The sequence below is a fragment of the Pagrus major genome, chromosome 16 (assembly GCF_040436345.1).
Source record: "Pagrus major chromosome 16, Pma_NU_1.0".
In the NCBI taxonomy this organism is placed as follows: domain Eukaryota; kingdom Metazoa; phylum Chordata; class Actinopteri; order Spariformes; family Sparidae; genus Pagrus; species Pagrus major.
The window spans coordinates 3830687-3845513 of record NC_133230.1 but is presented as its reverse complement, the minus strand read 5'-3'; the positions used below and the strand labels follow the sequence as shown (position 1 = coordinate 3845513).

Sequence of the window (14827 nt, the reverse complement as noted above, 5' to 3'; positions counted from 1 at the left end):
TCCGACAGGAAGGAAAAGAGATTAACTTTGTTTTACTTGGACATGAACTTGATCTTAATCAGCAGCATGAAAAGTAAAAAATTGGTGTTAGAGGAAGATTGAGGGATTATAAAAAAGTGCCTTGAGTAGAAAATCTGTGCAGGCAGGCTTTGCAATAAAGAAAGCTGTTGCAATGAAACTAAAGATTACGTGAAAATAAACTGTAAAACATCTTTCTGGAGGTCATCAAGTTTACAAAAACTGAAATGCAAGGAGCTCAGCTAACTCATGCAGGCTTTTGTTGTTTCCATTCAAGTGGTTAAGAGGCTGCATTGAGCTGAAATGGAGTAGAAGTAATGAAATATGAGATTAAAGTAATGCATTCAGATGATAATGAGCCCCTGAATACACTGACGCCCTATTTGAAAATGATGCATGACAATACAAATCGAGACCACATGATATTTATTAATAGTCACAGTTGAAACTGCCTGGAAGCTGTATGTACTGTATAAAGATAAAAAAAAAAAAAAAAAGACAATAAAAGATACAAAAGCCATTCAATGATTGTCACACTGAATCCTGAGAGAAACCATGATATAGCATATAGTTTTTAATATATATATAGATTTATGACATCTGGGTTTTTTTTAAGTGATACTGTTTTCGGCGCAGTTTTTTTGTAAGCTAATATCATTCACTTCTGCTTTTAATCAAACTAGACAAACAGTAGAAAACAATGCCTATTAGCATAAATAGCATAAATAGTCACAAACTATCTTTTTATAATTTACAAAAATACACATTTTTTTTTTTAAAGTCCGTATGTATTTACATGAGCCGTAGTGCTGTGGTTTCAGTCAACGTGGAGGAGGATTATAAAAAAATAAGGCGAGCCCTGTTCTCGGATCATATTGGTATTAAAATCAATTATCGTTACTGCATTTGGAAAAATATATATAAACCCCTTCGCAGCAGGGCATGTTCATCTCATGTGATTGTCGTTTTTTGAGGTAACGGCGGTCTCATAAAGGCAACTTTGGCAGATTTGACTTGATTGTGAAGAAGAATTTAGCCACTCTGAAGGCTAGATTTGGCAAAAAAAATATCAAACGTACATTTTCATCTTAACCGGGGTGGTTTTATCCAAAAGAATGAGAAAAATAGATGTTGAGAAATATTACAAAAGACTTTAAAAAAGAGTTCAGTGGTTGACTTACTTTGCAAGAATAGTTTAGCATTAAGTAGCTTTGATATAGTGATAAAAAAAAAGAAGAGTAAAAAGATAAGTGCTCATTTTTTGTTCGACTCTCCGGCAGTTTGAGTGCTTGTCAAGTTGAATCAAGTTTACCTACAATACTCTCTCTAGTCGTCTAATCTCTCCAGTGAAGTGTTCATGATGCAGAGAAGCTGCAACCCAGCCTGCCAACTCTGACCTCTCTGCTGAAATGCACGTGTGTGTGTTTTCGTGTGTTTTCTTTCGGAGGGAAACCACCGGAGCAGCGACTCCCTCGAACATGGTGGAGCGTATCGGCTCCTATAGCTCTGTCCCTTCCCTCGGATAAATCAAGCTGTTGACGCTGAAGCTGTTGTAGAAGTGACTGTTGAACTGTCCGCTCTGCCCGCTGCCAAACGTGTTGTAGTACACTCCACGGTTGAAATGCAACCCTCCCTCGCCGTGCTCCGACGTCCCCGTGTCCTGCCCGCCGTGGTTGAGGTGGTACGGGCTCAGGGCCGTAATGTTCCTATTCGAGAGCTCGTTCACCAGTCCCAGGGAGCCCTGCCGGCTGGGGGCCCCCGAGCTGAGCGTCGACATGCTGCTGTAAAAGTTGTTAAAACAAGGGGTGGCCGAGGACAGTCCGGGCGGCGAGGACGAGCTCTTGTGGTTGTCGTTCATCGCCTCCATCTCCGGCGAGGACGGCCCCAGGAGCTGGGGACTGTCCGAAGGCTTCAGCGAGGACGCCACCGCCGGCCTGCCGTCCTCCACTTTTGTGGATCCCGCCGCTGCCGTTGCTGCCGTCGCCGCTGCCACTCCCCCAGCGCTGCTCGGATCTGAGCGCCTTTTCCTTTTCCTCCGGAAGTTCCCATTGTCGAACATCTTCTCACAGTTTGGGTCCAACGTCCAGTAGTTTCCTTTTCCTGTAACAGAAGATGAGACACATTCAATAACTTCATTTATATCAGTTTTGTTGAATAAAACTTTACAAAATATTCAAGTTATATGGTTTAAAGGGGCATTTTGTAGTTTTGGAGAAAAGTTTCAGACTCAGATCTTTAATGTGTATAATATTAAAGGTATAAGGTAGAATTATTTATTGGGTCTATAAGTGAATAAACAAGCTGTTCTCAGAGAAAAATAAGGTCTCAAGAACATTTTGTGAAGTTAGAAAGGTGGCAGGGTCCACCACACATAAACAAAGTAAAACAGGATGAAATTGTCCTTTAAGGCCAGTTTGTTTATTCAGTCAGGAAAACAAAGAGTTTGTTTTTTTAGTAAAAAAAGATCTTTCTCTTTAAGTTCTTCCCCAAAACTTTTAGCAATTTTAGCAATTTGTAACAGAGCAACTTCTATCTCACATTTTCAAATTAATTGTTTATTATTTATCTCATATTTCTTTTAAGTTTTAAGCATCTGAACTACTGATATCTCTGCAGTTCACTGAGATAATAATAATAATAAAAACACCTTTTCTGAGCCCACTGTCAGTCTCGTCTCCAGAACAACGTTCCAGTCATGTTCGAGCACATTACAGAGACAAAATACTCTCATGTATTCCTTCTAAAATAAAATATTTTATTATATAAAATTTCTTTGGAATTATTTAACAAATACATCTATTTCTAATGTTTTACACTACTTGTGTTATTTTTTATTACAGTCTTTTTGTGTCATATTTTAATATCTTTTAGCTTTAAAATATTTCAGAGTGTTTATCAGTGTTAAGTCATTTTTAAAGAACATATTTAGGAACTTCTTGTTGATAAAACAAGAAAAAGAAGCTGATTTAAACTGCGTGAAAACTATACATTTGGTGTGAAATCATAATAATTACTTTGCTTTGAATTTTCCTTTTACCTTTCTCACCTATTTCCCCTCACTGAGCCCCCCAGGTGAGTACAAACTGCCCCTAAATGCAACATTATAACAGAACATGTATTGTTTTATAGTAATAACAAGTTTCTCTGGTGCGTTCACGGTACCTGGATCGTCCTCGTCCCTCGGCACTTTCTTGAAGCAGTCGTTCAGAGACAGGTTGTGCCGGATCGAGTTCTGCCAGCCGGCTTTGCTCTTCTTATAAAAGGGGAAGTTGTCGGCCACGTACTGATAAATCTGGCTCAGGGTCAGCTTCTTCTCGTGCGCGTTCTGGATGGCCATGGCTATGAGCGCGGAGTAGGAGTACGGCGGCCGCACCAGCTTCAGCAGCTCCTCCTGGCTGGCGATGGACAGCCAGCCCAGGTCGGGCCCTCCAAAGCCAGGTGAGTTCGTGATGAACTGCCGCTGCGAGCCGTAGGAGGGCGGGATGAACGACGCCGGGTTGTTTCCGTGCAGGTAGGATGCGGAGGAGTTGACGCCCGGCCCGTTGAGCCACAGGTACGGGTTTGGAGACGATGCGTAATCCCCGAGGCCGTAGCCGGCGGGTCTCTGCGCGCCCTGGAGGCTCTGCTGGTGGTACATGCTGCTGAAGTTGTCGCAGTACACAGCGGCCATGTCCGGGGCCTCCTGGGCGCCTTTAGGTGGGAGAGAGCCGACGGTGGGGGAGGTGTGCTGGTGGTGCTGGTGATGGGACTGAGGGTCGATGGAGTTCATCACTCCCCGCGGGAAATCCCAAAGGAAATGCTGAAGCGGTTCAGGTGGCCTCTCCCGGCGGTGCGCAGGCAGCAGCAACAAGTGTCGGGGAGGATGGAGCAGTTTGAGGAGTTTTAATAGTATAAAGCCTTGACAGCAGCCACATCCAGGCTCAGGATAACTCCCAGCAGCCAATAGACACACACTGAGTAACAGGGGGGTGTGGTCATGTTCCACCTCGTTCAGCAGAGACTGGGTCAGTGGTTCCCAAATGTTTCCCCCTGGCAAAAACCTCCCGGAGAGACACAACAGGCTGCTGCTGCTGCTGCTGCTGGGCTCACATTGTCTCTGAGGGGCTGCTGGGATTATATAACCTCAGCAACAAGCAACAAACTGCACTCACACTGAAATAATCACTCTCAGAATGACTTTTTCTTGAGCTTCTCACTTCAGAAAACTTTGGATCGTCAGTGGAGTGAGGTCAGGCTGCCGAGCTCTGATGGAAATCTGCACTTTTAAATACTTTTTCCATGTTTCAGCTTCTTGAAGATGAAGAAGAAATGAATTATCTGGGTGATGAGAGAAGATCAGTTATGACAGAACTTGTAATCCTGAAGGAAATGTTGTGCAGAGATTGTTCAAAATACAAAAACATAAAAACATTTAAGATGTAAATTACGTCATCAGTTCCCCTCATTATTTAACACAGACACATTGCCTGATTTTTGTCTTTTCCTTTACATCGATAAAAACAACATTTCCACTATATATTGATGCACAAAAGTGACAAATCAGTGCATAAAATCACCAGAATGCAGGAAATTAAGTGTTTGATGTTCATTTATTCCTTCCAAATGTTGAAATGAAAAAAAAACCAGACGACTCAGTAACCACACCATCCAATATTTGTGGTTCTAAGTTTGGACAGAGAAGAAGAAACATTTGGTTTAATTTGCACTGAACAAAAAGTTTCACGGTCCAGTTGAGACGTCGCAGCATTTATACAGAAAAAGAACCAAAGAAGGAAAAACAAATGAAGGTCGGAGCCTCGGGCTGTCAGTGGGCTCATGAAAAAAGGTGAAAAAGTGTCTTCAGTTTAATCTGTGTTCGTGTCATGTTAGTCTCTGCAGCACTTTCAAAACTAAAGACCTCTTAGTAATCAGAAAAATCTTGCCTTTCTTCAGCTTTACATCCACAGGTCTGGTGTTCAGCACTGCTTTAAACAGCCGACGGTTATAACGATATAAGTCATTATTGCATGAATTATATCTGATCTTATCCATCGAGGCTACAACATGAAAACCTAATTAAAATTAGGGCGACCGCACCTAATTACTCAGCTCGTGTATCCTGCTCATACTGCCAAATAATGCTCACATGCAATTGTTTAATATTGCTGTTTTTCAAAGGACTTATAGTTTATTTAGTCTTGTTTTCTTTTATCATATCCTAATACAGTACCTGTCATTACTTGACTAACACTGATACTGATCTGAAAACTAAAATCAGTTCTCAACCCCTCACACAGTCCTAAAACCAGGCATCATTTCCCGACTTTTCAAGAAAATGTCATCACTGTTTTGGTCTTTAAAGCTCATATTTGTCAGAAAAGTTGATTTTTCAGTCAAATACTGACGCTTCAGGTCGGGACGGTCGCCACTAAAGCATTCAGAAGAGTGAAATATAAATATATATATTCAAAAATGAATGGCCTTTCTCCAGAAGTGCTCTCTCCACCTTCCAGTGCTAAAGGCAGCAAGTCAATTAGGTGTATTAATATTGTTAACTGTCAAAAAGGTCTCATCTGAAACTTGCTTGACAATCCAGACGTGTTGTTGAATCGTTACATGTCCCGAGGCCAGAAATAACAAATCAGTGTCTTTGAAGAGTTTAAAACCTGCTTTCGTGGCTAATTAAGGTGTCTGGAGAAAAAAATCAGACATTTGCTTTTTATCTTTTCATCAAGGCATTGCTTAACTTTTCGTGAGGCTGCTGAAAACCAGGGTCGTTAATTCGATATCCCTCACAGTAGAAGGATGAAGAACATCTTCTTTCTTTACAACTGTAAACATTTACACCATAAGTTTACTGGAGAGTATCATTAGTCCTAAAATCCAATATCTGCAAATCTAACAGTCGTCTTATGTGATGAGTTGGACTAAAAATTGAAATAAGTTGAGTGAAGATCAGCATTTAAAACTTTGGAAATTGTAGTCTGACATGATTTATTCAAGCTCTGCATATTAACTTTTAACACACACACACACACACACACACACACACACACACACACACACACACACACACACACAGAAAGCCTGTTTGAGGACAGTTTTTACAGAGCTGGAGACAAAGTGTGTCCAGATGATCCCACTTGTGCTGAAACAGCTCCACCTACTGTCCCAGTTACAACACACCATCAAACCACAGGGAAACCTACTCTGAGTCACCTTCACCTTCATATCAGCTGATGAATGAGTTGACATGTTGATTAAATGTTAAATGTTTCTATTGTTTTTCTTTTATTTGTAGAATTTGGATTCAAAGCTGGACACTACTTCAGTTACTAGTTACTTTGCAGGTTGCATGTTGCATCAGAGCCAAAGTAGCACATTTTTTAAATTGTTATTGTATCAGAGACTTGATTAAAATCCTCTTCTCCGCACTTTTCCCTCTCAGGTGGTTCTGATCCGGTGATTAGGCTCCATATTTAAGGGAGGTTGAGTCCTGATGTAGTCCCGACCTGATCAGTGTTTCTGTCTTTTTCCTCAGTTGGTGCTTTTCTTTTCTTTTGAGGATTGTTTATTAGTTTAGTTATGTTGCCTTTTTAGTTTAGGGAGGTAAAGTTCTGGTTCTTGCCTCCAGACTCACATAGGTTTGGTTAATCTAGCTATTACTTGTGAATAAAACTTATTTCTTTTTGCAAACTTGCGTCCTCCTTATATGCTGCTGGTGACGGATGGAGCCAACTGGATGTTTTGTTGTGGCCATAAGAAATATTTTATATTAACTCAAGTACATTTAAAGTCAGGTACTTTAAGACTTGTACTCAAGTACTATTCATGTAATATTTTAAAAGGATATCTTTACTTTTACTCAAGTATGACTTTAAGGTAGTTTTTACAACGCTGCTGTGTAACATGTTTAAATCTCTGTGTTTTAAAATGAATATTTGGGAGAAAATCATATTTATAGTGGTTATTTTTTATGCTTTTTTTGTTCTTTATACATACCTAGCTCTTTATTACAGTGCTCTGATTGTTTGTCTATAAAATGAGGGGCTGAAAACACAACATGGTTGAATTAAAAAGACCAAAAAAATGCTATATAAGGACACAGTTCCTCTCTGCAGCCTTGTACCTCAGAGTAAATCCTCTCAGTCTCTCTGTGGCTCAGATATTTTATAGATTAAACCTCTTGTGGAGGCACACTGCCACCTTCAGCTGCCTTGTTTCTGTGTCAAATCCCAGCAGGCCTGCTACGCTCAAAAAAATACAGGACTCACCACAAGATGGAGGCAGCAGACTGCTCAGTGTGGCGTCTGGACGGACATCAGTGCAGATGATGAAGCCTCCACAGGAGAGAGCTAAACACTGCTGTAAGTGTCTTTGGATTGGACGTGCCAAAGAGCCGTCAAACTCCTGGATGTCTCTGGATGTGGAATCTAATATGAAAGTGTGGTTTGTCCGTGACAGCTCCTGGGGATGGAGGGAGTCTTTGAAGACGTTAAAGTATGCTCTCTGACTACATTAAAGGTTATTCCAGCCCGGGGAGTCCAGCGTAAGATGTTTCATAGTGTAAATACGCTTCGTTATGGTCTTAAAACAAAGGCAAACAGTTCATACGAATGTTTCTTTGGTCAACGTCCGTCTGCATTAAGCACAAAAACCCACCGGTGTTGCATTTCTTCTTGGAGAGGAACTTTCTAATAAAGCCGAGTCAGACCCCCTCTGAGCCCCGCAGTGATTACTTTGGTTGGTATTGACACATAATCTGCCAACACTTCCCTGTTTTTCAGCATCTGATAGACTGAGGTTTTTTTCTCTAATGCAGCTTTTCCACTGAGATCCAGGCCGCAGAGTAATTGTCCGCGCAGCACCAGGAGTCGCTCTGTCTGACTGTAATTCTATAATATCGGGGTTGGCTATGACAATAATCCCCGGGGCTCATAGTGCGTCGCCAAAAAACTGTTTCACAAACTCAGATGTATGTATGAGAATGTGAGATTGTGGAAAAGGGAAGACTCTCTGGCTCTGGAGCTGCTGTCAGCAGACTCCCTTTAAAGAAGAGCAGTTTGTGTGAAGACGGAGCTGCTGGAGTTTGGGGATTGTGACTTTCTTGCTTCTGATGTCTGAGTGAGAGAAACCCAAAGGACAGAGAGCCGAGACTGTGTTGTCACAGATTAGCATCAAGTGTGAAATATAAAGGAGCTGAACAGAAAACGTGTGACAACAACGATGTTTTAACTGATTATGAAACAGCCTCAAGTTGGTACTGATGCCTCTATATGATCATCAGAGAAAATATTGGGGATTTCTGCTGGTCACTGGGTCAAAGTCCGATGTATCGAGGTTGTATAAGTGGCAAAGCAGCTGCTCTGTAGTCTGGGGGTACGGCACGTCTAGTAGCTTTAAATACCGTCCATTATCTTTACATGAATATCTAGATAGATTAATTTTCCCGTCTTCTCTAAAATGTGATAGGACGTGTTCTGTGTTCATCACAGGAGAATCACTGCCCACAAAAATGTGCCCTTCAATCTGGGAAAGCACGTCAAGGTTTAATTCCAGATAAAGATTTTAAACAAAGTTGCCTGTACTTGTAGTAGTTGTACCTCTTTTATGCTCTAGTTGGTCAAATCAAATGAGTCTTTATGGATTTTTGGGGGATTGTCCACCTAACGTACACATGTAGGTACGTAACTTAATGGGGCAGCTTGTAACAAAGTTGATTTTAAAGTCTCGTTCCCAACTTGTCAAAAACTGGGTCGTGTTGGCCTCCATCCCAAAGCATCAGTATTTGACAAGTTGGGAATGACACTTATAAAATCAACTTTCTTACCAATTGGACCTTTTAAACCGGCACGAGACAAGTTCTCTGCTTCATCGTATCATTGTGAAGTAACTGTTGATTGCACAATGTAATGAATATGGAATAATAAAAACCATCTGTGTTTATGTTGGTTCCCTGTGAAGTCATGTGTTGTCCAGTTGTCTTTGCAGTGATACCACTTGGAAACGAGAGGGGGAAAAATGTCTGTGCCACTTTAAGTTACTCCAGTAACTGAGTTATTTTAACCCAAACCGTGATCTCTTCCTAAACCTAACCAAACTGTGCGAGTACTCTTCCCAGTGTGATTCCTCACCATGATAAAAAACAGTCTTAAAACCTTAATTGGACGTTGCCATTGAAGCACAACAGGAGGCAGACTGTGAGCCGTGCTCCGTCCAGCTGGTGCATCTTCACAACAGAGTCAGAATCAGGCCTGTTCAAAGAAATTCATCAGAATATCTACGAAGAAATGCTCCAAGATGTTGAAGAGCTCATAAATAGTTCAGGCTTTCACGGCGATATCAAGTACTGAATGTAAATTATGGAGAAAACACGCAGAGATGCCATCCCAACAATAGATTTTATATGTGTTTTGTAAGTAATTCTTGAAAAGGTAATTTTAGAAATGCTTGAAGAGGCAGACAAGGACACATCATGGGATGTTATTCATACGGTATTTTTGATACGTGAACGTGTAATTACAGACGAAAGATGGCAAAAACAAGAAAATGACAAACAACACAATTTTAGATTGCTTTGTTGTTTATTGTCTGTCTGCATGTAGAGATGTTGGAGAGATTATGTATTGTTGCTGTCAACAGACTGATAAATCATAAGACCCAAAAAACTATAATTTCACAATTAAATAAAGAGAGACAGATGACGAGTGTGACATACAGGCCGAGGCGGGAAAGGATGGAAAAGTATTTTAATTCGTTCAAACATTGTGAAAAACACAACGAGGACAAAAACAAGTGCTAAATACGAAGCAGAGAGACGAAACAGCACGATTTTATACCGACGTGAAGCTTCGAATGTCAAAACAGAACAACGAGACACACCGTTCTGAACTCACAGGTCACAAATATTCCTGATCTTGATTTGATTTTGTATTTTTGCCGCCCTGTTATTTTGTGGGAATTTTGCGTTTTGCTGGCAGGGTTTGCATCACCTCAGAGGGAAGGGTCACTGCATATCAATAAAAAGTAGTCTCTTCCAGGACGACAACGCTCCGATCCAGCTGATGTGAATAATACGCTGCGGCCTTCACAGTCACCAGATATCAACCTAATCTAGCACATATGGGTGATTTTTGGACAGACCTGTTAGACAGACGCTCTCCAACACCATCATCAATGCATCAAATGGGTTGAGGAGTGCCAGAGACTTCAATCAATGCTAAGAAGTAGCGTAGCTGTTCTGGTGGCCCGGCACATTACTCAACACCTTACAAAGACACTTTATGTTAAGCATTGCATAGATAACTTACCTATTTTGTCACTTAGGTTTTGGACGAACGCCTGGAGAAAAGGTTAAAAGCAAAATTGCCACAATATGAAAAAATAATAGGTACACTGTAAAAACAGAAATCGTAAAAAAAACAAAAAACAAAAAAAAAAAACATAAAATTTCTAGCAGCAGTGGATGCCAGAAAAGTACTTTAAAATAACGGTTAAAAAATTGTGAAAATGCAGTAATTTTTCGTTAATAAAAAACTGTTTTTAGCTTAAATTTTTCATGAGATCTTGTTTATTTTTTGGTCTTTTAATGCTTGACTAGACACTGTTATAATACAAATAACCAGACTTTAAATCGCAGAACAGAGCTGTTTTTAATTGGATTTTAATATATAACCATATAATTGAATGAGGATAAAATGTTAAAAAATGTTAAAAAATGTAATAAGTGTTAATTTGGTGTAAATACACCGTTGCATTAATGCATGGCTATCTTCACAGCCATCTGTATTATCCAGCAGAGCACACTGGCGCTCTTAGAAGCAGGTGATAAAAACACATTCATTCACAATGTATGTTGTGACAACCTCCGTACGTCTACAAGATATCTGTCAGTTAACATACAAATCTGTGTAACTACACAATACTTGTAAATGTAACTGGAGAATCAATACTTCTTTTAGTATGATCAGTTAATAAACGTGATAAGAATCAACCTTTGTGAAAGTATTTTTATGTGAAAAAACCTGTCACATGTACAGATTTACATTGTTATTTTACATTGGACATGTAAAGTCAGTCTACTTTGTAATTTTAAAGATATTTTGTGTATTTCAAAAATAATACATCTGTAAAATAAACAGAAAAATGTCATAAAAATGGTCTAATAATAAAATTAGTGGCATAAAATGTAAATCAGTGATCGTCTTTGGGAGAACGATCACAGTCAGCAACTCTTGGAAACGTGATATTACACAAATATTGAATGATGAACGTGTGGTGGAGACTTTTTCCATCTCTGAATGCTCTCACTGTATATAATCAATAAAATCCTCGTGTACATAAACAGGTAAACTTGTCAGGCTTTACTGCTTGACTCCTGGTTAGGGAGCTGCAGATCTGTGCATGCAAAGACCTATTTATTCCTGTTTCCTGGACAGTCGGGTCCATTCAGCCGACACACAATCTCCACCATTTACCCTCCAGTCTATTTCTGCGACATATTTACGCCAGCGTGTCGGAGCTCCGTGAATCTACCTGTGTTCGACCGGAGCGGGGATCATTTTACACAGGAAGCCCTTTGGAAATAAACATTTGCACTTATTCTATGTCGCATGCTTAACGCTCACACGCGCATACGCAGACGTGAGCACAGCAGAAGACTGATAAGAGCATGTATGTACACACAGAAGGCATTCAGAGCAGGCGGTAATAACATAGTGCTGCTTTTTGAGAGGCCAGCCACAGTTCTGCGGGCAGAGGGGGTACATACAGGAGATGTTATTGCTCTATATGTTTATAACGCTGCCATGGAAAAATAAGAGGCTGAGCCACAGGCATTTCCTCAGTTCCTCTCTCTCCCCAGTCACCTCTCCAAGCCTGTGTGGGAGGGAGGGAGGCGGTGAGCGTTCAGATGAGGGCTGAGCACATGTCACGCCGCATCATTTTCAGAAATAGGCTTTTCAATTTCTTCTTTTTGCACGTATTCACAATCACAAACTGCTTTCACCACCCGGATCTCGTTTCCCACACTCTTTGTTGCGTCTCGTGCGGCGCTGACCTCCGCAGTTGTCTTATTTACTCCGAATGCTGATTGAGTGTAATGTTAGAGAGATGGGAATTCTCTCAAAGATAAATATTTGAAGGGGAATATTTGTTTTTCTATTGTTTGGTTTGACCTTTCATGCTGCTAACTACTGGTTGCTTATATTCCCGGCCTCTGAGTAGTTTACGTTTATTTTACTGCTGTTTGAGTTTCAGCTGCTGTTGTAATATCAAAAATGAAAATATGATGTCTGGTCTGAAGATTGGACACAGCTGATGTTCAGAATTTACTCCATTGTTTGGCTGTTTAAATGTTGTCAGGCTTGTTGTCAGCTCAGGTTGTTTATTAGCTCGTAGCTCGGTCAATCTTAAGGTGTCAGTATGCTTTCCAACGAACCACATTTTTAAAGATGCGTCTGAATTTTTGTCAGTTTTTCCCATAAATCAGACATTCACGTCCGCTTCATGCAGCAACTGACCAGCTGTGCAGAGTGTGGAAGTAGGCAGGATTGTCTCAAATGTGTTCTATAGGCTGATTTTCACACATCTAATGCTTTTAATGTGTACAACTAACACTACCAACGTCTTCCAGGGGAGACTAAATGAAAATGTGAGCTGTTATCCCAATATTAACAGATTAATATGTTGATTCATAGTCTCTTTGCCCTGCCTTCAAGTAAAGCCCTTCAGAGGAGCTAAAAATACTTAGTAGTTTGTTTCGAGCACACTAAGACCTTAGTTTCTGTAAGAAGATACATCAGATAAAGTATTTCTTGGCTCCGTAGTGATTGTGATTATGCAATCACGTTCTGCAGCTCGATTCGTCAAGTAAACCCGGGTAGTTTCCTTCTCTTGGCCAGCGAGCTACTTTTGTTGTTCATGTTCAACGGATCATATATTTCTCTGAGAAAAAGTCACTTTTGCTTCAATTTTTGCTCTGTTCTGATTTATTAATCTTTCTTTTTGGACACATCTACACGCTCAGTAAATGAAATATAGGATCACATCTGTTTTTTAACTGAGAAACAAAGATAATAATATTATAATAATAATTCAAATGCATCTTTTTAAATGATACTTAAAACCTGAACTTCCTGAGGTTCTGTCTGAGTTTAAACTAAAAAAAATCACTATCAATACTCTGGTAAATGAATCCATTTTCAAACAAAGCAAAGGCAAAACTGTGACTTTAAATGAGTCAGACTGAAACTTAAGGTTTTCCTGAATCTGATGATGTATGGCACTTGATGCTGATGGCTAGAATATTGGAAGGAAAAACAAAATAAATACAGGAGAGTCAAGCGTCCCAACATTGCTTTGGTCTTTGAGGCTTTGGAGCAGCTATAAATACTTTTACCCTCAGATGAGGCCTGGCAACATGTTATAAGTCCAGGTAACTTCTGTTTTAACACGCCTCATTACTGAATAGACGACTGCTGTTTGCAATTGATGTAATCTTTAATTCACTTTATGACTCGGAGCAGGATTCAGGAGGAGACGTCTCTGTTAGGAGTGCGTTGCTGGAAAGGAGACGATTAGTCCTTCAAGAAAACACCAGCAGTTCAAACTGACTCGTGGTCTCTGAACACAGAACAGATTTATGATTCTAAGGATAACATTGGATGATTAGCTTTCTTTTCAGCTCTACTCTTGGCCCGGCTTTCATTTATTTCCCCTATCATATCTCTATTAGACATACGCCTCAAGGACACGGGAAGCACAGGAAATGAAAGTTATTCTGCTGTTGCACTAAGTCATTCTAAGTGATAGTGTCAGCCTATAATGTGAATGTAAATAACAGCTGAAATCATGTCACATTTAATTATTTTAAGATGTAGCCATCCTCTGCCTCGCGTCTGCTCCTCTGAAACCCGCCTCACTGTTTGTGATCCAGAAGGATAATTAGGCCTGGGAGCATGGCGGTGAATGTTTGGTCTCAGTCTGCTCGGCTTTAAAGAGAATGCTCTTTTTGGATGCTGCACTACGAGCGCATATATCCCTTAAAAAGGCAGAACTGTAGCTGCTCGTGCCTCTGATGTGCCATCCAACTTTAAAATACAGCTTTGCGAGCTCAGTCTTCTTCAAAGCCTTCTTTTCTTTTCTTTTTTTTTCATCACCCCCTCCTTTGGCTTTTTTTTTTTTGCCCCCTTCTTGCCAGCTCCGACTCGGCTCTGCCTGCTGCCTCGACATGATGAGTGGAGCCGAGTTGAAGAAGTCGGGGCGAGGAGCCTGAAAGGAGCTGCAGCTAATTCATGAAACATGCCACTATCTCATAAACTAAAAAGGAGTTACAGCAACATGAAACAACAGCGAGGACCCGCCATAAAACGGGACATTGAGCCACTGGTGTTTTGTGTGTTGATCACTGTTCTGTTTAGGATTCACTGCGAGTAATCAGCGTAAAAAAAAACACTCCTTTCATTCCCCTTTGACTCCGAGGCCTTAATGGCTTTTTTAGTAACGACTTTGTGTCTTTAATGGCACAAACATCATTAACCCAGGGCCATTGTTATTCTAATCTCTCTCCGTCAGCGGCCTCGGAGGCAGAGCCCTCGTCTAGTTGAAACAGTTTCCTCATTGTGAGCCCGTAGGGGAGGGATGGGGGGGATGGAGGTGGTGATGTGGCTGCTTCAACCGCTGCCACCTGAGCGGGCATCTCCGTCCAGAAAGCCTCACATTAAGGGTGGTCCAACCTGCCATCTCCAAAACCACGTCCTCCTGGCTCTCCTCTTTATGTGGTCCTAATTCCCCCCCCTTTCCCCACTCTCTCTACACAAAAAGCCCCTCA

General features: G+C 40.8%; 1 protein-coding gene across 1 annotated transcript; it reads right to left on the bottom strand.

The window, feature by feature from the left end:
* Positions 1 to 1516: 1516 nt before the first annotated feature.
* On the bottom strand, positions 1517 to 3787 carry foxi2 (forkhead box I2). Its single transcript, XM_073484410.1, has 2 exons — positions 3181 to 3787; positions 1517 to 2118 (listed from the first exon to the last, which is right to left on the bottom strand). Exons 1-2 carry the CDS (start codon positions 3785 to 3787, stop codon positions 1517 to 1519), a joined length of 1209 nt encoding a protein of 402 aa, XP_073340511.1.
* Between the last annotated feature and the right edge of the window lie 11040 nt (positions 3788 to 14827).

What these genes read in the sequence shown, in the direction of transcription:
- foxi2 (XM_073484410.1), bottom strand. Translation starts at nt 3,787, where the DNA reads ATGAACTCCATCGACCCTCAGTCCCATCACCAGCACCACCAGCACACC. An exon ending in GAGGGACGAGGACGATCCAG is followed by an intron (nt 2,119 to 3,180) that starts GTACCGTGAACG and finishes CTTCTGTTACAG; the next exon opens with GAAAAGGAAACTACTGGACG.